This window comes from Corythoichthys intestinalis, chromosome 19 (assembly GCF_030265065.1).
Source record: "Corythoichthys intestinalis isolate RoL2023-P3 chromosome 19, ASM3026506v1, whole genome shotgun sequence".
In the NCBI taxonomy this organism is placed as follows: Eukaryota; Metazoa; Chordata; class Actinopteri; order Syngnathiformes; family Syngnathidae; genus Corythoichthys; species Corythoichthys intestinalis.
The window spans coordinates 19,228,374-19,256,280 of record NC_080413.1 but is presented as its reverse complement, the minus strand read 5'-3'; the positions used below and the strand labels follow the sequence as shown (position 1 = coordinate 19,256,280).

At 39.4% G+C, this 27,907-nt stretch overlaps 1 protein-coding gene and 1 long non-coding RNA gene across 4 annotated transcripts in view; one reads left to right on the top strand and one right to left on the bottom strand.

Moving 5' to 3' along the window:
• afg1lb (AFG1 like ATPase b) overlaps nt 1–27,907 on the top strand; it is a 78,643-nt gene that overhangs the window by 32,451 nt on the left and 18,285 nt on the right. For 2 of the 3 annotated variants that reach the window (XM_057823419.1, XM_057823417.1), the window contains exons 7-10: nt 522–580; nt 21,207–21,289; nt 26,011–26,081; nt 26,586–26,686. In XM_057823419.1, the coding sequence (XP_057679402.1) occupies nt 522–580; nt 21,207–21,289; nt 26,011–26,081; nt 26,586–26,686 (314 nt within the window). The remainder of the gene's footprint in view (nt 1–521; nt 581–21,206; nt 21,290–26,010; nt 26,082–26,585; nt 26,687–27,907) is intronic. The other variant, XM_057823418.1, reaches the window with a different exon arrangement.
• On the bottom strand, nt 3,522–26,674 carry LOC130907902 (uncharacterized). The gene is made up of 3 exons (XR_009061544.1): nt 26,564–26,674; nt 4,642–4,811; nt 3,522–4,551 (listed from the first exon to the last, which is right to left on the bottom strand). It is a non-coding gene; the product is annotated as an uncharacterized LOC130907902 (long non-coding RNA).

Here is a 27,907-nt window from a genome sequence, read left to right as displayed (position 1 = left end):
TGCAGTCCATCACTATATAGACGAGAGCCCGGTCCCATTGTAACGCGTTAAAGCCCAAACATCAACAACAACCAGTTGCGTTGCATTCGCAGCTGGAGGGCTTAAGCCTCATCTGTTTGTGCGCTCTCGCTTGTACGTACGCTGTCTTTGTCCCGGTTTGTGTGTGAATCCCGACCTGTTTTATCTGTGTATCAGGGATGCTACTTCAAATGTAATTTGTTTCAGCCGAGCTAATTGAAACCCCTATTCAGCCAGCCGCTGTGGATATTGTCCGCCCTGAAAAGGCGACAGTCCTTTCTCCCGCCACCATTGTTTGGGAATGTAATGAATTTTATGTTGCCGCCGCTCTGCCGGTAGAGAAATCCATTTTTCTCCCCCTGCTTTGGGCTCTTTTGTCATATCTCCCCAATCTCATCCTTCAGTTCATCAATAGCCACTTTATGTGCCAATCTGTGGCGGGGAATGACATTATTAGAAGGCTAAACAGCACCTCTAATACAGGCCCTCCCCTCCTCTTTCAGATCTGTACAAAAACGGACTTCAGAGGGACACCTTTCTACCTTTCATCGACGTGCTGAAGGTAGAGACAAAGTCACATCCCGCTCTTGTTCTGTTAATAAATTCATTTGTTCGCAACACATGTGCACACACACACACACGCGTTGCCTGTGTATTGTGAGTTTCTCCTTAGTGGTTTGATGTGTCTGCTTCCTGGTTGCCTCTCATACTGTCGCAAAGCCGTCTTTGATCAGAGCAGGCTTAAAGATTCGCCCGAAAAGTGCGGGAGTAGGTAAATATAAATAAATAATAATAATAACCAAAAGGGAGAACCGATAATATGATTTGCAAAAAAAAAAGGTGGACAAAAATAATGACTAAACCTGATTACTTGCATTTCAAAAGTAAAAGTGGGTGACATCCATAGCGAATGATCTGCTTTGCAATTTAAGTAGCTCACGCCATTATCCCGCCGCGCATCCCAGATGAACGATGATGCGTTTTGGAGTGATCGTGACCATAAATTAGTTGCACAATGATTTGTTGTGATGCATTTTGCAACAGCTGAGAGCAGCATTCTTGCACGTTTTGCTGGTATTTTGTGAAAAATCGGATTCTGCTAATGTCTGACTGATATTTTTCCACCATACCGTGCTGTTCTATTTTCTATAATGTTGTCACAGACAACTGGAGCTCATGAGTGTTTTATTGCTTTAATTTAGTTGTTACTTGGGTGAACCTTATTTTACTTGTGCAGTACAGTCTTATACAGAATTCCGTTCTGTTCCCATAGCTGCAAGTAACCCAAATTTGTACGTCAGTATGCGTACGGTCTATTTCTAATTCATGCTAACACGTTAGTAGAGGCATAATTAAAACATATTTGTGAACAAAACACTTTGGGGCCATACCTAAGGCATGTGAAAAATGATCCGAAAAAAAGGTTTTTCAGAAAAAACAACTTGTTCGATTGCTGATTACCAAAAACCATTAAAGGTTTTAAGATCAAGATGGAAACTATTTTTAGGTTGATCTCTGTGTTGAATCATTTCATACAGTATATGCTATTGATGATGCACACTGACTACTTGCTAGATTTTGAACAATCCCTCAAAGAGCCTAATGTTTTTGCTTTCCAATCAGTTTATTACATTATTTGTGAAGTAAACTGTAAAGCTAAAGATATATACTGTACATATTTTTAAAAAATATATATATACCGGTATATACATTTGGAGCGCATGCTAGCTTAATGCTAATATAGCCTACATTGGTAGACACAGTTCAATAAAAACTCCCAGTTAAAAAAACAAGAACATGAAAACTGAAGGGAATAGCATCCTTTCCCATATTTACTGTTTGACTGTTTGTATTACTCTAACACACCAAATATAAAATAATAGCATTTAAATCATAGTTTAAGAAAGCAAGTAAAATATATTTGATATTATGATTAGTTGGACTTGGAGTGATTGGAATTTGCAGCGCTAATACATCGGGGAGATAAGGGCATAACAGATACAGGATGCCTGCTGACTACGGAAGCCCAACGCACGCATCATGCAGCTGACTGAGCAAGACTGACGCTGACAGAGCAAGACAGGCAGGTGATGGCCAAGACATCTACAAGCCCACGTCTGGACCATCAAATCCTGCCATCAGCTCTACTGGTAACCAACACTGGACAGTCTAGAAAAATGAAAGGACATCCTCTCCTCCCACAAGAAACATCTGATAACGGAGAAACCCACAAGTGAGAAGTGAACACTCAGCACTCGCGCCGCTGAGGATGGCAAAATACTCAACTCTCGTTGCCCTGAAAACAGTAATGCCCGAATTCTGTCCAATCCACAACAGACAATAATCCTAAAACAACGCCTAAACACACCCTACTTCCGGACCACAGCCCAACTCACCAGAGCCTTCAGAAGACAATTCTTTAGCCAGCGCTGTCTTTTCTCTGGAATATCTTTTGTGGACTCTTTTGTCCACCCTGGAGCCAGCTTTCCTCCTCCCCTGGGTCCATTTGCTGTAATGCCTTTCTGTAAGATTGCTGTTGAATTAAATTGTCAATAAATTGTCAACTTGTGTTTGGAAGCTTTTTTCCAGCTTTTAAAATGGAATCCGCACAAAGGGTTAAAACTAAAGTGAATGGCCGGAGTTTGGCCTTTTGGCCGGGTTTTTGGAACACCGCCGGCCAGGGTCATCTAAATTGCGCTAGCGTGGTTCCGGTGGTTTGGCTGGCGTGATTCCGGCAATCTGGCTAAAAGGTCAAATTCCAACAAAAAAGTTTTAAAAATTTATAAAAAGAATCGAGACTGGACCATATGAACAAAAATTGTGATTTTTTTTTGGGGGGGGGGGGACAGATCACCCAGCATTACTAACACTTTTTCTGGTCAAAGAAGAAAGCCTGTTCATTTTAATACACAATACTACTTTTAAATGTCAGATTGTCTCAGGCTAATGCTGTACATCTCAGTACTATCAGCATCCCACTTCCCCACATTCCCAATCCAAAGTGACAGCTCCATCCTGACTGGAATTTTCTGGTCCAAACCATACCATGACAACATGAACTGGCTTTAAATCTACCACTCCATCAATTGGATAGTCCACATGCTCCCCACCCAGCCACCATGCATCACCCTTGCCCCCTTTAATCCACTCTCATCACAGTCCTGAATGCCTGTTGTCCCGCTCTGCCCCGCAGTACCTCCTGTCTTTCAGACTTCCATGTTTCCTTTTGTGAGGCCATCTGGTTTTCGGGGTCGAGGCCTTTTTCGGCAAGTATGCGTCGTCCTCTATACCGTTCTGCTGCAAAGAGTTAAAGCGTGTTTTTAACAAGGTCACCTCGCTAACTAGCTGACCCTCAATGGATTGAATTAATGCTCACTGGGACCAAGGCAATGGGCCCTCCTCCTCGATGCAACTCACACTTGTATTTGCGTGCCTGATTGTGTTTCAATAGGCGGCGAGAGGGTGAATGATGGTGTTAAAGTTTTTTTTTTTTTTTTTTTTTTTTTTTAAGAAATAGCCCCTGACATTTCCACCCTGTCACCTGGGCTGAAGTGAAAGAGGTTAATCCAGTGCTTCTGTCTGCTTGGGTTTGACGTCTTTATTTAACTATTGACTCCTGATCAGATGCAACCCCATTTTCTCTTGTTTCCTCTGCAACTTCATTATAGTGGACATTGAAATGTTTTAATGAAATTGAACTTAATCCAAAAAGACTTGAAAATTGTATTAGTTTCAAAAGGTTGACGTTTTGAGGTTCGAAACAATGTAAAATCAAATAGTTTAGAATACCGGTATATGGTAACGCACACTCAGTTCATGGCCAATTTTCTATTTTTAAATTTTTTTTTTTTTATTCATGACTTGAACATAATTACTGAAATTATGAATTGTTCCAAATAACCATGGGCATAATTAATTCAGGGGCAGTTTACACAGCAACAGGGGTGACAACCTAAAAACTTTTCCAGAGACCCTTATCGTTTACAGCATTCTGGGGGGCTAAAAACGCAAAAATTTGAAAACACCTTCCAAAATGGAAATCTTGAAAACGTTCTAACAGTTGGCAACGCAAAAGTGAGTTCTGGGTGGCAACTGACTTCCGTACTACGGAACAGTAGGTGGCGATAATGCTCCAATATATTTGTCGGTGAAGGGGGTGAAGATGCTGATGACGTCAGTACACGCAGGGAGTCCGACAGTGTATGAAAACATGTAATCTAGTAGCAGCTATATAGTTACCAGTGTTTTTAGTTATTTCACCTGTTTTTGCTAAGTACAGCGTCTCCAGGTCTCCCTTGTCCTCTGGAACATCTCCAGGATATCGGCCCTGTGAGTCCCTGTGTTCCTCCTTGACCGTGCGAACATGTTGGGGTTGATGACGGCCATGATGAGCCAGACGCTCTGCTTCTCGATCGAAGAGCGCGCCATCACTTTCTGGGTCAACTTGTAGCCGGCCTTGACAGACCTGTAGTTCTCCCACATGGCCAGCACTTTCCGGCTTGAGAATCAGGCCGTCCTCATCCTCTCAGGGTCCTAAAAAACATGTTTGTTCTAGAAAGATAGTTGTTTTGTTTAATCTTTTTTATAAAGTAAATAATGCTGGCCACTTCAGCCCCAGGACACCTGGGCAGCACCATACAGCCGTTGTTGTGGAAGCTGCTGTAGATGTTCTTCCAAAGGTGCACGGGGTCAAAGTAGACAAAGTAGCTTGTTGCCGTCGGTGTAGGGGTGGTGTAGGGCAGTGGTGTCCAAACTATTCCACATAGGGCCCCAGTGGGTGCTGGATTTCATTCCTACAAAACAAGATGACATCTTTTCACCAATCTGGTGTCTCACAAGTGTAATCAGTTGATTCCAGTCAGGTGTTGCTTGTTTTAGCACAAACTTCAGTGGTTAAACTGTCTGTGCTTGATTGGTAGGAACAAAAACCAGGACCCACACAGGTTTGGACACCCATGGTGTAGGGCCATGGTGTTTCACTGAAAGTTATTAGGTTGAAATATTACATAAAATAAACACGTAAAAGCTGATTGTTTTTTAATATGGACGCAGAAATGTCTAATGTCTAAGTTCATTGTGGCGCCGCTTTACCACAAGTCCACAACAAAGAGCTTTTCATGTTGAAATTCTTGTGAATAAATGCTTAAATGCCTGAATTCTTTATTGATATGGATGTAAAACAGTCTCGATTCTTAGTTAAGAGCAAAAGAAACCATGCAGGTAGCATTTATTTTACGGAAATATTGCGAATGTGCGGCTCGTCTTTAAGTTCACTGAGGCGCCGCTTTACCACAAGTCCACAACAAAGAGCTTTTTACTTTGAAATTCTTGTGAATAAATGCTTCAATGCCTGAATTCTTTAAAGATATGGACGTAAAACAGTCTCGATTCTTGGTTAAAAGCAAAAAACCGGGCAGTTGGCAGTTATTTTACGTAAATATCGCGAGGTATAATGCCAGCGCTGTGGCTGCTAATTTCTCTGTTTTTTTGTTTGTTTGTTTTTTTTTTTTGCATGGTGCGAAAAATATATTTACCTTGAATCCTCGAACAAATCACTCCTGAGACAATCCTTCTTGTTAGTATAGGGTCCAGCTTTCGCACGTTTTTAAATGTAAATCCGGCCTTTACTCCCACCAACTTCTAATAAATGAAGCTGAGTCACACAGCCCCCCATGGGCAGGCGGGGCACAGAGGATGACAAAGCTTTCCAGCCAAGTATCTTGATGTCTATGGTCGGATGTCGAAAAGATCGTGTGTCGAAGCGATCGTATGTCAAGGTACCATTGTATCTCTTTCCAATGCAAAATTTGAATTAATACATTGAACACACATACAAAAAAAAAAAACAATTTAGGGGGGTACACTACTTCACGTTTTTTTCACTTATCGCGGCGGGCTTTGATTGATTGATTGAATTTACTTCGAAAACATGCATCCCATTATGGACATACAAGAATACAAACAAAACATAAGATTCGAAAAGGAGTAGGAAGACGTAAAAAAACCTGAATCCTACCCCTTTGTCCGCAACATGATCATCAGCATAAATCAGACAAAACAAATACAATTCACAACAGTTCAATAATGCCTAAAGAACAATGGTTTGCATCACTAAACATTTTCTCAACATAAATACTGTCATTCGTTTCTATAATTACATAAAAAAAGATCTTTGTATTTTCTCTTAAACACACTCAATTAACACTTTTCTTTATATCCTCAGTAAGTTTATTCCATAACACACGGGTTCTGGTCCCCATTAACCGCGAAAAATGAAGGATCACTATACATAGTTCCACGCATGCTCATTCGGTGGAAACGGATGACGCGACACAACCACTTTTTTGTGCTTGTTGTCAACACTTGTGTTTGTAAATCTGACATTGGTAGATTGTTTTCTTCTTGGAGATGAGATGCATGTGTGGAGGCCTGGGTTTTTTGTTGTTGTTGTTTTTGGCAGGATTTTGACAGTTGCCGCCATATTTTCGGGATCAAAGCACCGTATTAGTGCGATTTGCTATGTCAAAAAAAGAGCTCCCGTAGGATTTTTGTGCCAAAATGGATTTTTTTTGCTGTTTTGGCTTTTGTAGGGATCATTGTGATAGAATAGTTGTATTGCTGGGACTGCTCTTACTAAAATGGCTGTAGAACTGTTGTGCTTCAGTTGTATGACACCAAATATGTGGGCGATGCAGCTGATAATATGTAGACACAATGCACCACAACAAGAAAGAAAGATCGTCATAAAGAATCACTCATTCTCTCTTTATGTGACGAAAAGTTAATCTGAGCCATTCAAAATGCCATCATGGATGATGTTACTCTTGACATGGCTCAGGTCAACGACGCTTGTTGATCGTGAAAAGATATCACATGGATGCTGATGAGACTACAAACTATCGCAAGCATCTGAAAAAGATCATTGGTGAGCGACTTTCAGATGTCCAGTTTGTAAGTTCACTGCGACGAAACGAGCCGGACAAACTTGTTAAATCAACTATCGTAAGCCAAGCTATTAATTGCAGTATTTCCGCAATGAATGATGGTCAGGTTATTGGCGAAGAAGAAAGTTGCAAACTTACTGCGGGCAGCCATCATGCAAAAACACAGCTGGTCATTTACTGGGATATTTGACAACTTTGAGAATCCCTCTTTACTTCAATTCTTCCTAAGTCACCTCCTGATGGCATCAATTCAATTCTTCAATGATTCATCCATACATCGATCAAAGACAACTCGACCCTCAGAGTAACCTGCCATTATTGAATCACCTCCCTTGCACTCCTCTTTGCAAATTCTATAATCACCTCCCTTGCACTCCTCTTTGCAAATTCTATGGTGGAGACTGCACAAACACTAGAAAGGACATTCCAGAAGAGGACAGTGATGATGAATCGATCGTCAATTCCTTTACCGTAACCTATCTTTGTTTTGTTTTTTGTGGAATTTAGCAGTATGCTTAACTGAACGTTAGACAATAAACCTATCTTACTCGACTTCTGTGTTGTTATGTAACATAACAGAAACATGTTTAATAAGTGTCTACCACAATGTCTTTTAAACACTATCACATTAAATGACGTATTTTCTCTTTCAATGAAAACGGCAAATGTGTTGTTTTTTTACCTAATTCTGTACAATTAGACAATGCCGTAGGATGGATGCCATCTTGGGTTCGACAATAAATAAGTAAAGGATGACAATTTAACTAGGGTGACCAAACGTCCTTTATTGCCCGGACATGTCCTACTTTCACGTAGTATCCTCGTCATCCGGGCGGGTTTTATAAATTCATAAAAATGTCGGGTTTTCATGATTTTTCACAGAACCAATTTGAAGAGAATCCCTCCGGCCGCTGGGTGGCAGAATTTGACATGGCTCCAACTAGAAGGGAGGGAAGGAGTAGTTCTTCTTGTTTTTGTTGGCAGTTTACCCCTATCATGAGGCATTACCGCCATCTATGTTGACGATTATGCCACAACGCCTGCCCAGTTGTTATGTTTTTTACGATAAATATGTATATAATGGCAACTGTTGACTTCTGTCGGAGCTTTGACTGTAAAATCCCGTTTGGTGTCGCATCGTTGCGCCGCCGATGATTGTAAACTTTTATAGCAAAGTTTGATTTTTGCCTCAGCTAACTATCAGTAAGCTAAACCATGCTAGGCATTATGGGAAACGGAGTTTTGAACTGCTACGTTTGGAAACATGCTGGTTGAATAGTTTGTCCGTTTTTTTTTCGGTTATTGTTTGTGTGCAATCTAGAACATTGAATGAGAATATCAATTGAATGGGAATAAGAATTTGTCAAGGACAATTGTCGCTATAGTAATTTATAAAAATGTTTAGTTGACACATAGCCTACTGTGTGTATGTGTATTGACTGGACTACATTTCCATGGGTCTGCGTTATATCTATCTATATATTAGTCATTATTTATTTTTTTTCAAAATGCATTTTTCCATCCAGAGTGAGGGGGCACACTTTTTGATTGATTTTTTTTATTTCGAGCAATAACAACCAAAAACAACAAGTATGGAAAAAAAATCAAATTAAACAGTAATGATGAATGTAACAAAAATAATAATAATACATACACGTGTAGCTCGAAAAGGAGTGGGAAGAAGCCGAGCTTTTTGAGTCCCACCCCCATTTCACTCCAAAAATTCCATAGGAATGCAGTCACTTCCCTACAACAGCTGTACTAATCATAATGATTACATCGATAATAATAATAATAGTAGTTGCAGTAATCATAATAACACCTATATATATATATATATATATATATATATATATATATATATATATATATATATATATATATATATATATATATATATATATATATACTGGACTGTCTCAGGAAATTAGAATACACAATATTCTAATTTTTTGAGACAGTCCTGTGTATATATACTGTCTCAGGAAATTAGAATATTGTGTATTCTAATTTCCTGAGACAGTCCTGTATATATACACAGGACTGTCTCAAAAAATTAGAATATTGTGTATTCTAATTTCCTGAGACAGTCCAGTACATATATATATACATACACACACATCACTAATAATAAATATGAGTAACTATTACATATGTACTAAATATTATACATAAAACATGTAATATTTCTACATACACCCAAGACATTTAAATATATTAAAGTGATATAGGCATCTTTGAGTGAACTTCGAGTAAAATTCAAGTATCTTGAGGCCGGGCTGAGTGTCCTTTTTTGGAAATCAAAATATGGTCACCCTAATTTAACGTATTCAGTTGAATTCCTTGAGCACTAAATTCCTTGAGCACTAAAACATATGATTAGACACGAAAATCAGCTTTCTAGCGCAAATAGAAACTGAGATATAGCCATTTTAAGCTCCTGGCAGCCTAATTGGACGCCATCTTGAAAATTATGCATTTTACTCAATTTATAGTATGTCCTTCAGCATGCCTAGATGTTCCAGAATCAATCGAAAAAACAATGTTATCTATTTCCATGGGATTGAATAAAAAAAAAATTCACATATTGAGCCATCTATTTTCTATAGGGGGCGCTCAAAAACGGAAGTGGGGTCAGAAAATTTGGCACCCTTCATTTTCTCTCACTTTGGTCCCTATAGAAGCCAAAACAGCAACAAAAAAAAAAAAAAATTGGCACAAAAATCCTACAGGAGCACATACCATACTGCACTATATACCCGAAAATATATACCCGGCCCACTTTTCACCCCTGATTATTACCCTGTATTAGACTCCATGACAATATCTGTTGAGTCCTTTGGTCCCTTTTTCCAAGGCAAAGCTCAGAATTCTGTAAAAATACACGATTTAAAGGCTTTTTATGAGTAACTTAACTAAGACACACTCCTTTCCGAACTGTCCTCCCTCTACACTCCAGTTTTCATTGCCCATCCTCTAGCTAACCTTTTATCCTACTCTTTATGCTGTCACTATCTCTTGTTCTGTTTGCTTCTGTTACTCCCCAAGGTCAGGCCTCGGTATTTTGTAGCACACAATGTGTCTGTTTTAGGGTTGTGACTAGTGTGTGTGGTGGTGGTGGGGGGGCTACATGATAACAACCCTGAAGCTACTTTTAAGTATTTCTGGGCTTTTCTGTTGTTTTTAACCTTTTTTTAAATCTCGTCTCTTTTTTATGATTCTATTGTTAACTATGCCTGCAATAGAGAAATAATGCATAAAGAAGAAAAGTAGAGGGTTACAGTCCTCCAGCGAAGACCTTGGATAGAAGGACTGCCCGTGAAGAGGCAGCCGCTTGCCAGTTCAAATCAAATAATCGTTGATATTTTGGATGACTGACATTGTCTCCTAGTTCATTTAATAACAGGGCAGTGGCACACTGTGTACTTCTGCCAGGCTTTCATATCAGGGTCTGAAACGAGTACCAAATAATGGATGAAGGTGAATCAATCGTACTCTTGGAGTGTGAGGATGGTATCCACTTATTCTAATTGATTCAGTTACCTTGGTTCGTTTTTTTTCCCCCTCTGCGCACTTATGTTTTATAGGTTTTATGTTTACTAGGATCAAGCATCTGTGTGCTTGTGAAGCAGGTCGTTATCTTCTGAAGGCAAAATTAAATATTCTTCTACCTCTTGATTTTTAAAAATTGGCTAAATTAGCTTTTCTTAATGTATTTAGATAATGATGCTCATTTTAGCTCAGCCATTTTACTTTTTGGCCTGTGATACCATTTTTCAGTGAATTCTTGTTCACAACAAAAATTAATAAGAAAGAATTGGAGAGCTTTCTGCTTGAAATCAGGGCCGACGTCACTATTCTCATTGGGTTGTCAGATAAGCTGATCACTCCGCAACTTGAACTTGAACATTAGACATGTGCCGATTACCGGTTACAAGGTATGCCACGGTATGGAAACGTAAAGGTTTCAAAACAGCACAAATTTTCCGTCATATCGTCCCTAAGGTATTAGCTATTTTTTATGTCCTAAAAAAGATGGAGAAATCCCTTGCTTGCAGCTGCAAGCCTCAACCCTCACCCACTGGTTGTTGCTCAGTGTCAGTGAGTTAGCTGTGCTACACGATGGCTGGAGGACGTCAAACTCCTGAACTTTTTTCCCCTATCGAAAAAAACCAAATCGCTGGTATGGGAATACCTCCGCTACAGAAAAGTTAAACGGCTGCGGCTTAGAGGAGGAGGGACAACCGACATGTAAAACATGTTTGCGGAAGGTGGCTGCTGAGGAGGAAATACCTCCAATATGATTTTGCATTTATACAAAATTAAAGGTTAAAAAACCCTGTCATGAACATTTCCCACCAGCTACGAGAGTCAACTCCAATGTGTTTAATGTGTCTAGCGGTGATAAAATGTTGTGTTTTTCTCTCTGGCAACTGTCTGTGTTGAGAAAGAGCGAGTGTGTATAATGTAAACATGATACGAGTCATATGCACGTACTTTTTATGGGAATTAATTATTTTTGTTCAGATGGTAATAATGTTGAGCTGTGGCTGTGGGTTTACGCTCACCTGAAGAAATGCAATTGTTTTAATTTTATTTAGAATATATATATATGTATAATTTATTTTAACTTAACATTATACTTATGTTCCATTTCACTTATGTTTTTACAAATAAAAATCCTGTTGAGGCGGCGCTCATTTACATTAAAAAAAAAAAAAATATATATATATATATATATATATATTAGGGCTGTCAAAATTATCGCGTTAACGCGCGGTAATTAATTTTTTAAATTAATCACGTTAAAATATTTGACGCAATTAACGCACATGTCCCGCTCAGAAAGTATTCTGCCTTTTGGTAAGTTTTACAGCAAGGGTTTTTGTGCTGTCCAACAGCGAACTCTTGTGGTCGCTTTGCGACATGGTTTATTGTTTTCTTGCCAGTTCATTATGGCTGCACGACGTCTCGGGCTGATAATGTTGTGCTTATATGATGCTTGGACAAGATTTGTCCGTAAGTATGGTTGTTGTAAAGAATGTACATATTATGTTAGTAAGCGAAATGTTATATTTTTTGTATGAGACGCTTTTTGTTTATGTTTAGTGAACCTGTATAGCGTGCTAAGCTAACGTTGTTGCTAATGCAATGCTTGTGTACTTTTTGTAGTTTTACGGCGGTCTAAAGAGGACAATGGTTTGAGGCCATTTTATTAATAAATCAGATGAAAAAGTCTAATTATTAAGGCGTCGTTCACTAGCTGTCTAGCTTTGGAAAAAGTAGACGCTTCGGAGTGAGGACAGCATAGACAGATTTAAATGACAGTAGAGTGAAATGCCCACTACAGTCTTTATGTACCGTATGTTGAATGTATATATCCATCTTGTGTCTTATCTTTCCATTCCAACAATTTATTTTACAGAATATATGTATAATTTACAGAAAAATATGGCATATTTCATAGATGGTTTGAATTGCGATTAATTGCGATTAATTACGATTAATTACGATTAATTAATTTTTAAGCTGTAATTAACTCGATTAAAAATTTTAATCGTTTGACAGCCCTAATATATATATATATATATATTAAATTTATTTAGGTGTGCTCAATGTATTTAGTCAGCTTTAGCATTGCTTTTGTTGTTTTTCCAATTTTTTTCCCAAAGTATAATTTAAAAAAAAGTTTTGAACCTATTACTGTCCCACTGAATTATTTCTAAACAACAATAACGTAGCAAAATGCTTGTCTTTATTAAATGCTTCATCGAGTGTCTCCACTCAATCCACTCAAGCTGCTGAGAACAACCTCCCGTCACTCTCACTCTCTTGCCACAGCACGCTAGCGCTAGTGTTTAACAAGCTAAATGATGATTGACAGATCTGCGGCTTATTAAATAGCGCTACCAAGCTTCTCTGGCAAGATAAAAGCAGCACCCCTGTCACTCATCGTTAACTTTAACAAGCAAACTCTGCAGCTGTCTGCTGAGCAAGAAAAGCAGCAGGAGGGAGAGTGAGAGGCTGTACGTTATTTGATCGGGACATCTTTATGAAAGACTGTATTTATTTATTAACAGGAAAAAAAATCTGCGATGGCCTGAGGGCGAGTTTGAAGTGCGAAGTAGCGAGGGATCACTGTATATCGCTGTCACTGGGCGTGACTGAGTTAAAAAAAAGCAGGGGTCGCGTTAACCGAATATTTTCCGTCGTTGACCGTTTTTTTTAAAATGGTGACGGAAAAAATTGAAGTCCATCTGTCATTTTGACAGGTTGCAATTCACACCCCAGACCACAGGGTGGCGATTGAGCATATTAATTAGTTATTGTCTCTCTTGATGCATGACGTCGTTGGCCTTACTCGGAAAAATGTCAAGGCAACTGAGTGTTTGCCTGGCACGGCCAGACTGTTCTCCCTGTATTTTTCAAACACTGAGAGAAAAGTCTGGGACCCAGCCCATTAACGGCCTCTCGAGTAGGTACAAAATCAATCAACAAATCAGATTTGTTTATTTGCGTGACGTGTTCTTCACGAGCAACGTCACTCTTGCGCGCCGATAGTCGTCTACATCAACATGGATGGCGAACGGGAGAGCCGAGAATATGTTCCAATCCGCGGTAAATTCAGTTTTAAATGAGCTAAAACACATCGACACGAGTCATTGACAACAGTCTGTCTCGCGCTAGCCATGTTTAATAAACTCCGCTCTCCTCGTATGTTTACTTCTGAGCGCAAGTCCCTCGTCCTGCCCTCGTCGCTTTGCTAACGGCACGTCTGCCCGTCGCTGATTGGTGCACTCCGCTGTCTGTTTGCCTCTTGTTAAGCTTGTTCGGACAGAATATTAATTAAAAATGAATGAAAACTAAATACTATTGAATATGTCCTTATTATCATTTTAAAAATGTAAGTGACGGGTAAAAATAGATTATGACCGGATTTATATGACACTGTCAGTCAAAATGACAGACAACGAAAAAGTCTAGCGCAACCTCTGAACCTAACCATACTAACAGCTCTGGATATTCGTACTTACACGAGGAGCCCCCTGCTGGCCAGGTGCAGGCAGCGCATCCAGCCTTATTGACTGTTTTCCGCTCTCTTACTTTTTAGTGGTTTGCTTTTGGGCCTCGACGCTGTGCGAAAGCCGTTTGAGAGTGGGGGGTCTTGAGGGGGTCCCCGATCCCTAAAGGTGTGGCCTGTACGCTTCAATAGATGTTTCCCCAAGAGGGGCAGCCAGAGGCAGGAGGAGGTTGTGAGAACGACCCCGCAGAACAAACCGCGGCTGGCCCAAGGCGGTCACTTTTTAAGGGAATAGATCATTAGGTGTAATTAGGGTGTTCGCATTGTCACGAAGCCCCCCGCCCCACCCCCGCCCGACTGCGTAAGAATGAATAAAATCACTAGATACCACCCCGCCCCCCTACTCACTCTCACACACTGCAGTAGTTAGTGAAAACACTTTGATGTCACAAGAGTCGTCCAGAACTTGCCAGCATAAAGGCAGTGTTTTAAGCTTTTTCTCTCTCGACCCCTCTATCCCTACCTCCCTCTTTTCTTTCCGTGCCTGCACACAAGGCTGTAAGACACACACGCTTGAATGAGCGACAGCCTACTCCCACCACCCCCCCCTTCAAGACCCCACCACCTCGCCCGCGCCGCCCTTCCTCTTTCACTCCCTCATCTCTTTTTCAGCCTTCCCACCCCACATTTCTTTGAGGCCTGGTCAATTCTCTTCTGGCTAAACACAAAAAAAGAAGCATCAAATGTTTTCTGCTGCCGGGTAATGAGGGAGTGGACCTCATCAGAGCCCAATAGTCAGCTATCCTTGGCTTTTGTTGTCGCTCAATGGCACGGCGCTCTTTCAAAGACTCAAAAGCAACTTTTGGAGGAGTAAAAGATGGAGAAAAGGTCCGACGGATATAGAAGCAGCAGGCACAGAAGGGGAGGAGATGTAGTCACCAAAAATAAAAAAGCCACTTTAAGACAAATATATATGTACGTTTCCAAACGCCTGCCAGCAGAGAGCAGTGGACAGTGGAGACAATGACATGAGGCGCTCATTGTACCGTCTGTCAGCTCCTTCATCGCTCGCGCTCTCCTTACTTGTCAACGCTTCAGCACAACTAGTCAAGCACTGATTTGCACTCGTGTGGATTCCATTTGTCGTCATTAGGGTTGGGCATCGAGCATCGATGGGATCCGATTCTAACACTCCAATGCTCCAAGAACCGTTCGAATTTTAGAATTTCGATTCCATGTTTCGATGCTCTGACCGCCGAGTGAAAAAAAAATTACTGCCGAAAACCACAAAGAAGAATCCACAAGAAGCGTGTGTTTGTGCATTGCAACTTGATTACAACCATGGACACGGTGCGGCAGCGCTCAAAAGTTTGCCTTAACTTTACAAAAAAAAAAAATGACCAGTCACCTCATTTCAACATTTGCAACACAACTATATCATGGAAAAGGTGGCTTCACGACCAATATGATTAACTCATTTGCTCCCAAAAACGTTCTAGGTTCTGATTCAACTTAGCTCCAAAGCACAATGCTGAAAATCCGTTTTAAAGCAATAAAACTGGCCACTGGAGGGCGGTAGCGCATTTGGTAAGACCCCCAACCCGATTCAACGCAATGAACGGCCGGGGTGCCGGCGGAAGGCGACCGAATGGATGTCCAGGATGCCAGGTGGCGGACGACCGGGCAGAACAACCGGGAGGATGCCCGGGATGCCAGGTGCTGGACGACCGAGTAGAATGACCGGGACCGCCAGTGCAGCAGACGATCCCGTTGAGTCCGTGCAGCTCGCCGAGCAGAGCCCGTGCCGCCATGCTCGGCCGGTCGCGTCCCCCGCACCCTCCAGTGTCCCGCACGGAAACCAAACCAGTTCCCCCCCAGGAAAACAAGTTCCCCAGCCGAACTCTGCCACGTGGCAGTGGTCACCACAGAAGAAAGACAAAAAAAAAAATCCATCTTTATGAGACAGGCGGCGATGAGGGAAAAGTTTACCCCGGCTGTCGCGGCCACAACAGCATCATGTCTCAGTTAGTTAGTGTCTCAGCGGACATAGCCTTTGAGTCCGTGCTGCTTGCAAGCAGAGCCCGCAGAGACTCAAAAAAATTCATCTTAACGAGACAGACGGCGATGAGGGGAAAAGTTTACCCGGCTGTCGCAGCCAGAACACCGTCACCTTTCAGTTAGTTATGTGTAAATAAATTGTTACTTTGCTATCAAAACCTCTATTTGTCTTGTTGTTTATCTTATTTTGTAAAAGGAAAACATTACTCAGATGTTTGGGATGTAACGAAAGCAAAAAAATAGCTGTGTATATAAGTCAAAGTTATGTTTGAAATGTATGCTTTCACAAAAAGCTCAATTTCTCTGTTTTTTCATCAGAAATTGGAAAATTGCTCAAACTAAGCTATTTTCTAATGCTGATTTCTAAAGAATAGAAAAAGATATGAACTAACTTTTTTTCTGCTGAAAGAAGTGAGTCTAATCTTTCTTTTGGTGGGTTCCATGTTTATATAGCAATAGAACAGAATTTTCTGTGGGCCTTGCAAAATCAGTCAAAATTAAGTAAAACGGCCGGGAGCGAAGGGCCTTGCTCCGGTGAAAATGGCTGGGAGTGAATGAGTTAAACACCTCCGGCTTCATGGAATACAAGTGCCAAGTGCACAGCTGAGTGCTATGTATTTGACACACTGTGCCGATATTCTGACAAAGTTTGCACCCCACAAATTTAGCGGTTCCAAAGTAAACACTACAAACTTTCTTTGCAGAAAGCAATATTTCCTTAGGTTTGATCATGGACGGACATGTAGAAAAGTTCTCCTCAGACACATCCTGCCATGTTAGCTGCACGCCGCTCTCTCACTGTTAACGTCTTCGCCGTGTCGTTAAGCATGAATTTACGCCATATTCGTGTTGCACATGTATGTTTATGGTGTTACTTGTTTATTAAGCACCTTTGGATAACATTGAGCGTCCAACTGAATGTAAAAGAGGGCTTATTGACCACTACAACAGCTTCGGTTGCAAATTCTGTTGAGGGTGCAAAATTTGTCAAAACTCTGGTCCCTTAACCAGTCAGAACCAGGTAACTAAAACAATAAATTAAGTCTGGCGCCTGCTGTCCCCGCGACCCGACCCTGGATTAGCAGTAAATGAATGAATGAATGAATGGAATAGTGCGAGAATAAGTCGTATTATTACGTCGGCCTATGGTAGAAATCACATGTCTATAGAACGAGATGCAAAATGACAGACTCGGCGGCGTTAGCACATGTGTAGAGAACTAGATGCGAAAGGACTGACTCGCCGGCGTTAGTAAACAGCCGCCATCTTAAAGCAGTAGACTTCTTAGTCTATATAGCCTATATAAGCAGCAACATACTTTACGTAGCGCGTTTCCGCCTCCTTAAAAATCAGCAGTTTTAAAAGATCATCAAATTATATATGAAAGAATTTATACTAACGCTTCGTCGTAGATTCAAGCTAAGGTACATGTATGGCAAAAGAATATGTGTAAATGTTTTCTCCGTGAGCGTTTCAAAAATAAACATCTTTGTGAAAGTGCACTCCTGTGGAAAGACACATTCAATTCACATTCAATTTCAAAGACTGATATTCATATACAAGTTAAAAAGAGCCCTGTGAGAATTTTATATAATTTAAAAAACAAAAAATCATAGAGAAGTTAAGACATTAATATAACAGTGCAATTTTTTTGACCCTCTTTTTTTTTTTTTTTTTTTTTTTTTGACCCTTAAAAGAATCGGAATCGAAAATCGTTCGGAACCGGAGTCAAAAGCAGATCTGTTCAATTTCAAACGATACCCAACCCGAGTCGTCACATTACCTTGAAGTGGTTAAAAAAAAAAAAAAAAAGGGGGGGGGTTTTCATGTGACACATTTCTACATTTTTCACAATTCTTTTGGTAAAATAGGTTTTAAAAATTTAGACGACCAATAATTGCAATGAGCTTTAAGTTTAAATGATTCTCAACCAGGGGTGAAAGTGGGCTGGAACGGTCCGGAACGCCATTCTGGTGTGATATTCGGGGCCGGAACGCTGTTCCGGTATACGGTGCTTGATCCAGAAAATATAACGGGGCCTGTCAAAACCCTAAGGAAAGGGGCAAGTGACATATGCCATAAAAGCAGTCAGTACATTTGTAATTTTAAAAAAAAACTTAATTAGTACCGGTGAAAGGGATACAGACCCCCTCAAGATAAAAAAGAGGTGTCTTTCAACTAGTTGTCAGCCGACACATCATCACAAATGTTATGAAAATATTTAATAAAGGTTAATAAATTACCTAGTGTTGCCTTAAGTCAGCGGCTTTTGGAAACATTGACTTTTGTAAAACCTAAATGAAGTGCTCTCGCCAATGATGCCAAAATTTACACTAGTAACTTTTTGAATGCTTCCCTACTTGATTCTCCTAATATCTTGATGAAGTTACTTTGTTGTTGCTATTACAAAACTTGTTTTGTTTGAAAGTAAAAGACCAGGAGGAACGTATTAGAGGTCGTCGGGTGTGCCGAGGAAACGGGAACATTGTAGGCGGATTAGATCTTGAAGGCTGTGACAAAGCCCTCGAGATGGATAATCAAGTAATGACTCGTACGGCCTCGGCCTCATTTGATTATAAATAACCTATGGAATCATCACCGCTGATTGTGTTTCCAGTCCCTTGTTCTTCCCTCGCCATCATTTGTGCATCTTCGTGTTTAATTCATAATGGGAGGCTGAAGACAATGGCGCTCATTCTGTAGCTCGTGATTGTGACGTCTTCCTACCTTTTTCCCCCTATTTCCCCACCACTGTTTAGCCATTGGCGGGGTCACGGCAGGTTGATGAAATGACACGTCCCTTTTGTGCAAGGGGGAGGGCTACTCTTGTCAGGCTGTTATTAAGCCTGATTCTACCAATTGGCTCCGAGCGGACGCGCTGATCAAAAGTTGACAGCGGAGAAGGAAGGAGTATTTCCGTCCTCTTGCTTTATGATGATTGCTAATTATTCCACGGCTTAAGGAGGCCAGTGGCAGAAATTCGCTGATTTCCTAATGCGTCTTTGATGGCATTGATGGGACCGATGCGTAATTCCTGTCTTTTCTTGGGGATGAATAGTGGAGATGATGATTATAGTTTGCGCCGTCCTCCCTGACATGAATCCTGTTGACATTGTACACTTCATGGGAAAGTTTGAACTGCATATTACAGGTTCAGCACTTTGAATAGCATCAGAAAGAGTAGAGTAGACACATTCTGCTATGCTGTTGTTGCTCCTGCAGAATCCATTACATCTTTACTTGTTACCCGTATTGTTATTTTGAGGATTTTTTAGAACTGACTCACCTGCCTTAACTTGAACATCTTATACAAAAGTGTTTCAAAAATTCTGCCTTCAGAAATATGCCTGGTCACAGAAAAATAAATGTAAATATTTTTTCAATGGACCATAGTAATGTCGGAGTCTACTGAACTTCACTGCAATTATGGTGAGGTTGTTGTAAAATTTAGTTAACTTGTATCTAATGGTCAAAATATTTTTTATTTTTCTATTTCAATTTATAATTCAATTTACTAGTATATTTACAGTGGAGCAAATAAGTATTTAGTCAACCACTAATTGTGCAAGTTCTCCCACTTGAAAATATTAGAGAGGCCTGTAATTGTCAACATGGGTAAACCTCAACCATGAGACAGAATGTGAAAAAAAAAAAAAAGAAAATCACATTGTTTGATTTTTAAAGAATTTATTTGCAAATCATGGTGGAGTATTTAATCAATACCAAAAGTTCATCTCAATACTTTGTTATGTATCCTTTGTTGGCAATAACGGAGGCCAAACGTTTTCTGTAACTTCACAAGCTTTTCACACACTGTTGCTGCTATTTTTGGCCCATTCCTCCATTCAGATCTCCTCTAGAGTAGTGATGTTTTGGGGCTGTCGTTGGGCAACATGGACTTTCAACTCCCTCCACAGATTTTCTATGGGGTTGAGATCTGGAGACTGGCTAGGCCACTCCAGGACTTTGAAATGCTTGTTGCGAAGCCAGTCCTTTGTCGCCCTGGCTGTGTGTTTGGGATCATTGTCATGCTGAAAGACCCAGCCACGTCTAATGCTCTAGCTGATGGAAGGAGATTTTCGCTAAAAATCTCTTGATACATGGCCCCATTCATTCTTTCCTTTACACAGATCAGTCGTCCTGATCCCTTTGCAGAAAAACAGCCCCAAAGCATGAGGTTTCCACCCCCATGCTTCACAGTAGGTATGGTGTTCATCAGATGCAATTCAGTATTCTTTTTCCTCCAAACACGAGAACCTGTGAACTTCTATTTTGGTTTCATCTGACCATAACACATTCTCTCAGTCCTCTTCTGGATCATCCAAATGCTCTCTAGCGTACCGCAGACGGGCCTGGACATGTACTTGCTTCAGCAGGGGGACACGTCTGGCAGTGCAGGATTTGAGTCCCCGGCGGCGCATTGTGTTACTGATAGTAGCCTTGGTTACTGAGCTCCCAGCTCTCTGTAGGTCATTCACTAGGTCCCCCCGTGTGGTTCTGGGATTTTTGCTCACCGTTCTTGTTATCATTTTGACGCCACGGGGTGAGATCTTGCATGGAGCCCCAGATCGAGGGAGATTATCAGTGGTCTTGTATGTCTTCCATTTTCTAATAATTGCTCCCATGGTTGATTTCTTTACACCAAGCGATTTACCAATTGCAGATTCAGTCTTCCCAGCCTGGTGCAGGTCTACAATTTTGTCTCTGGTGTCCTTCGACAGCTCTTTGGTCTTGGCCATAGTGGAGTTTGGAGTGTGACTGACTGAGGTTGTGGACAGGTGTGTTTCATAACGATAATAAGTTAAAACAGGTGCCATTAATACAGGTAACGAGTGGAGCCTCATTAGACCTCGTTAGACCTTGTTAGAAGTTAGACCTCTTTGACAGCCAGAAATCTTGCTTGTTTGTAGGTGACCAAATACTTACTTTCCTTTCTAATTTGGAAATAAATTCTTTAAAAATCAAACAATGTGATTTTCTGTTTTTTTTCCACATTCTGTCTCTCATGGTTGAGGTTTACCCATGTTGACAATTACAGGCCTCTCTAATCTTTTCAAGTAGGAGAACTTGCACAATTGGTGGTTGACTAAATACTTATTTGCCCCACTGTAAATCGTTGGCTGCTATGTAAAATTATAATCTTTTATTTTTCCATATGTGTACAGGAATACTGCCACACCATCTGCCTTGACTCTGGTGTGGACTACAGGAGACTGCAAAAGACTGGAGCAGGGAAACTCTACTTCCTGTATGACCCCAAAACTCATTATTTGCCTGACAAATCAGATTTAAAATTTTTACACACCCCTGTTTAAATGACTTTTGTATTATTAACCCTTTCATGCACAAATTTTGATATAAATACTGTATACGTACATATGGCGTAAAACACTCAGGTAACTTGAAGTTACGCTCTGAGACTCCCAATATGGCCACATTTTAAAATTGGCCTATCTCCATGTGTGACACATCATTGGAAAGCTTAAAATCTCAATTTTCTGGGGGAAAAATTTTGAACTGGAGGGCATTTTAAAAAATTTCTATTTATTTTAAAACCCCTGAACTGCTAAAAGCTTTAAATAGCTTCTTTGGAGTGCCCTATTCGCTCATCTTAACATGTGAACTGCTAGCGTATGATCATGTACTGTATTTTGTAAGGGTGTAACGGTACATGTATTTGTATTGAACCGTTTCGGTTCAGGGTCCTCGGTTCGGAACGGAGGCGTACCGAACGAGTTTCTAACGTAATGTAAGTCATGTAACCCTTACTTTTCGAGGCCGTGAGTCGATCGGGTTACAGTTTCTTTGTGTAGATTATATTTACTCCGTCTTCTCTACTATAATGAGGACCAACATAGTAGGACAGTATAAGAAACGTCAAAAGCACGACACCGTGGCCGCCGCGAGAACACAGTGAAACTCGGGCGTTAAAGTCAGTCAGCCAATGCACACCAGTCGCAGTGCGGCCGCGTGTCAGAAGCGACTCAACGCGACGCACAAGAAAAGAATGGCAGAGTTTATTATTTGACGCGAGACGCGGGCCTCCTGCGTCAATACAGACTACTAGCTAGCATCGGGCAGACCGGAAGTCACTCGTGTAAAAACACGGTGGATCTGGTCGATTTTCAAACTAATATGCAATCGTAACTCACTTTTTGAGTCCATCAGATCTCTTGAGTGGTAGATCGGGGCACAGTTCACTTGTCTTTGTTGATTTACTGCTGTCTTCTCTGCTATAATAATAACCAACACAGCCCCGTGTTCAATACAAAGCCCTCCGACCACAACAAAACAAGTAGGAGCTAATATTCACATAGGAACTAAAGTTATACAACATAAAATATATCAATGAATACTACATCACATTTGTAAAATATAAACACATAATCAAATAAATAATAGCCCATTTAAATCAAATAAATTGAAATGAGCTAAAACACCTGTAATTAAATAATAAGATCCTGCTCACGCAATTAAATTTATTTATTTCTGTGTGGTGCTTTGAGAAAATCCACCAATAAAGCTTTTGAAAACCGTTCATTAAAAAAAAAAAAAAAAGATTCATTGAGGCATTTTATTTGTAAAATACATGTTAAAATCTTTGTCATTGGGATTGCTTTTCTCTTTAGCACAGGACTTCTTTTTTCTTCTTTCTTTTAGAACGAAAGCTGACCAATACGTGGGGTCTGAAAGGCAAATTGTTGTTGGATTATTATCTTTAAATACCCGCAACTTTTTGAGCAGAATTCTAGCTTTCTGTAGGCTAATGTTCCTATTGTTGAAAGCACAAAAAGTGTGTAATAAACAACTAGCACATTTATATTTTGCATTTTGTTTTCTTACTGTACCGAAAATGAACCGAACCGTGACCTCAAAACCGAGGTATGTACCGAACCGAGATTTTTGTGTACCGTTACACCCCGAGTATTTTGATGTGCGAATAAACTGAAACTGAACTGATAACCCTAACTCGAGGTGAGAGCATGAGATACCATAATTCAAGACACCAAGATATTATCGCGTACATGGCTTTTTTTGATCCAAATACCTTACCTAGTTGCATAACTTACTGAGTGTCAAGACACAGCTGTGAATGGCCACAGCCAGACTTTTTGAGGATTTTATGGGTGAAAAACGGTAATATAACAAGGGTCGCAATGCAGAAATCGCAGACATCAAGGAGTGGTCGAGATTTTGTTTTTCAAATATTTACCCTTTTAAATATTGTTTTTTCAATTTTTTTTTTGTTTGGATCGATTATTTATCATCTGAAATATCGGGGGGAAATGCGACAGTAACAAAAAAAAAATACAATGAAGCGATAGTTATGAGGTACATATCAGTGACCTATTTACAGACACAAATTTTTTCATTGGGACGTAATTTGTTTAAAAGTTTAAAATATGCGAGTGAATAATTTTTTTTAAAGACGTTTTTTTCTTTAATTAAATATTCGATATCAATTAATGATTCTAAGCTCAAAATGATAGACATTTCGAACAATAAATATAATTACAGTGCTAACTTCTTTTTATGACTGGCTTGAAACAAAAGTGGTTGCGCGGTATTTGTGAACTGGGGTCTCTGGGGTAAGTGGCCAAATTAAAAATAGTCCGGGGTTTTAATGCGCCATGAAACTGCTATGGCAGCATTTAGACATTGTTCCATCAAACACAACAGTTCTTTTGGCTTAAAATACAGCAGTTTATTTTAAAGAGGTGTGCAAAGGCAGAAACTGCTTTTTTCAACCTTGTCTGTGTTTTCCGCCATATACTGTAAATATATATACATATATTAGGGCTGTCAAATTTACCACGTTAACGGGCGGTAATTCATTTTTTTAAATTAATCACGTTAAAATATTTAACGCATTTAACGCATGCCCGGAACGACCCACTCATGCATCGGCACGAACAAACTACAATGGCGCCGTTTTATGTATATTGAGAGCTAAGAGGCAGAGACAAGCGATAGGAGTGGACACAGGCATTCATTGGGGCCGCGCTATTTATTGGCATAAGCTTTGGCATCTCTTCCACAACAATTATAACTATTGTGGCGAGCGACGTGGGGAAGAATGGCAGGAGATGATCTTTTTCTTAACACCCTGTATTGAACACAACGCAGAAAAGATATACCATTTGCAGCCACCACAGACAGTCATGGTTGCCCAACTTCCCATCATGCATTTGGGCGGAACAGTTAAGGCGCTACAGTATCATTTACTGAAGCACAACAAAAATAATATTCCTAAAATATTCACAAAAAGATAAGCGCTGAATGCGAAGAGAACTGGCATTCCCTATCAAAGTAACTATGCAAAATAATACTCAGACTTTGGTCAAACTCTATTCAAACATTTCGTTTAGCCTAACAAATACACTAGATGGCAATATTTAGTCACGATATACAAACTATCAGAGGTCTCGTACGTTGTGAAGTCAACATTCAAATGAACATAAGGGACAATGAACCCAGAAACTACTTTCTAATTAATTTAAAACTCGCCCTTGACACCTTGTGGTGTATTTCAATCACTACCTTACACAATGGCAAGCTAATAGTTTATTTTTTGATTGAATTTTTTGTTTACAAATTTTATTAAAACGAAAACATACAGAGGGGTTTTAATATAAAATTACTATAACTTGTACTCACATTTATCTTTTAAGAATTACAAGTCTTTCTATCTGTGGATCCCTTTCACAGAAAGAATGTTAATAATGTTAATGCAATCTTGTGGATTTATTGTTATCATAAACAAATATGTACAGTATGTTGAATTTATATATCCGTCTTATCTTTCCATTCCAACAATAATTTACAGAGAAATATGGCATATTTTGGAAATGGTTTGAATTATTTTAAAGCTGTGATGAACTCGATTAAAAATTTTAATCATTTGACAGCCCTAATATATATTTTTTATTTATTTATTTATTTATATAAACCTTACAGGGCACTCATTTAACTCATTGGCTGCCATTGACAGTGCTAAACCAATTCTTTTTGACTAGGAGGGTAAACGAACGTTCATTCGCCCCTCCCAGTCAAAAAGGATTGGTCATCTATCACTGTCACTAGCATGGAATGAGTCAAATACTATGAGAAAAAAAAAATCAACTTTAGAGTGTTACTTTGGCCATAGTCAGTGTGTATTTCTGTTGCCACTCATTTGAATTTTATTAATTTGTTTTTATTATCATTGTATTGATTTACACATGTATTTATAATGATAAAAAAATAAAAGAAAAAGTACAATAATGATTTTTTTTTTTAAAAAGACTAAAAACAGTCACTTTTCCTTTAAAGGGTTAAAGGGAATCAACTTTTCAGTAGTTATCCACTGCAATGACCACTGTCCCTAAAAGGGTTAAAAATCTGAAAAAGACCAAGACAAAATAAACAGTTTTCTACTATTTTCATACCTTTTGGAATCATGGACCATCAAATGACTTGGTAAACCAAGTTATATCAGTTTTCATATTACAAAACAAGCTTTTGAAAAGGGGTGTGTAGACTTTTTATGTCTACAGTACGGTGTATATAGAGCAGAAAAGCGACAACAAATGAGGAAGAATTGAGGGTGATGAAGTCTCCATTGCCCGGGAAGCAAAAGTGGAGTCAATAGAATGTGACAAAATGGCCGAGCATTAAAAGCTAATTTTCTCTGTTATGAACACACACGCTCTCAAGCGCTCTCCTCTTTTGACTATATGTAAATAGAGTGCATCACTCACTGTTTAATAATGCAAACACACATACACACGCCTCATTTGGATGTTCATTCACAGGCTAATGCTTGTGTTTAGTGTGGAACATCCTGTTTTTTTTTCTACTCGTGGAGTAAAAAGCTAAGTAGCCTCCTCTTCCAATGCGGGCCTCACTGCTTATGTTTGATGTTGCCACTTCAGCATTATTAATTTCATATTCCATCAGCCCCTTATTGCCTCTTGCGTGTGTGTGCAGGACAGGAGAGCCTGGCGGGGACGCTGTCTTGGATGCGATGTTTGATGAGCTCGCTTTTACTCAAAACAGCAGTAAGGACACTATAGTTCAAGGGGGTTCGTACATTAAATCCGCAGTAAATAGTTTGTGATTGCCTCTTTTTAATATCAGCTTCGGAATCCATTGTAATGATTGGTGTTGAACATTGGCAGTAACATTGTTCTTTCAGCTTTAAATGAATGGAAATGCCGTCAGTTCGGCCTGGCCTCCAAAAATTGTTGTATTTTTTATTTTTTCGGTGTGTTTTATGAACAAAACTATAATATCGTACATCATGAATATGCTGTATGTACAGTAGTAATGTATCTAAAAAGTATACTGCCCACCAAAGGGCAGTATACAAATGCTGGAGTGGTCAGTCACAATTGTTCATTAACCCACAATAGTAGTAGTTGTTCTTTGAAAAGGATAAAGAATATATGCATGACAGTATCTCTATCATCTACATGTATTGCTGCACTATTTATGTTCAAATAACTTGCTTAAAAGGTTAACATAACATTAAACGACTTACACTGTGGTGTGTGTTTCTGTAGTTGTAGGTCCTCAAGTACTCACTGTGCTGGGCAGGGAAGTGACACTGGAAAAGACCTGCGGCTCTGTTGCAGACTGCACTTTTCACGAGCTGTGTGGCAGAGTGAGTGATTCAAGTTATTTTGCTAGGACATAATTTCTAACAATGCCTACACACATACACAGATGTACAGTATGTGCTTGTAGATTAAATATTAAGAAAAAGATCAAATTTGTTTCTTTTTAATTTTCACAGTAAATATTAGGGGTGTAACGGTACACAAAAATCTCGGTTCGGTACGTACCTCGGTTTTGAGGTCACGGTTCGGTTAATTTTCGGTACAGTAAGAAAACAAAATGCAAAATATAAATGTGCTAGTTGTTTATTAGACACCTTTGTGCTTTCAACATTAGGAACATTAGCCTATACAAAGCTAGAATTCTGCTCAAAAAGTAGCGAGTATTTAAAGATAATCCAACAACAATTTGCCTTTCAGACACCACAAATTGGCCAGCTTTCGTTCTGAAAGAAAGAAGAAAAAAGAAGTCCTGTGCTAAGGAGAAAAGCAATCCCAATAACAAAGATTTTAACATGTATTTTACAAATGAAATGCCTCAATGAATCTTTTTTTTTTCTTATGAACGGTTTTCAAAAGCTTTATTGGTGGATTTTTTCAAGTTAAAGCGCCACACAGAAATGAATAAATTTAATTGTGTAAGCAGGATCTGTATATTATTCTTATTATTTAATTACAGGTGTTTTAGCTCATTTCAATTTATTTTATTTAAATGGGCTATTATTTATTTTATTATGTGTTTATATTTAAAAAATGTGATGTAGTATTCATTTACCGTAATTTTCGGACTATAAGCCGCTACTTTTTTCCTTCATTTTGATACCTGTGGCTTATAGTCCAGTGCGGCCATTTTGATACCTGTGGCTTATAGTCCAGTGTGGCTTATTTGTTTTTTTTTTTGAGGTAACACTTTATTTGAGAGCAGTGTCATAAGACTGTCATAAGATCATCAAAATTATGACATGACACTATCATGGACATTACTGAATGCTTATGTCATTAAGTGTCATTTGGCAAATTATGTCACTAACTCAATTTTTGTCCATCTTGGATCTTTTGCTTCCATTCAAAAGTGAGATCATTTGCCGGATAACACTTAATGACATCTGTTATAAGCATTCATGAATGCTCAGGACAGAGACATGTCATAATTATGATTGTGTAATGACAGTCTTATGGCACCACTGTCAAATAAAGTGTTAGCAAATACCATAACTAGCAATTGATGAAACAATTGGAACAGTAACTGAAGAAATATTTAGCAAAGA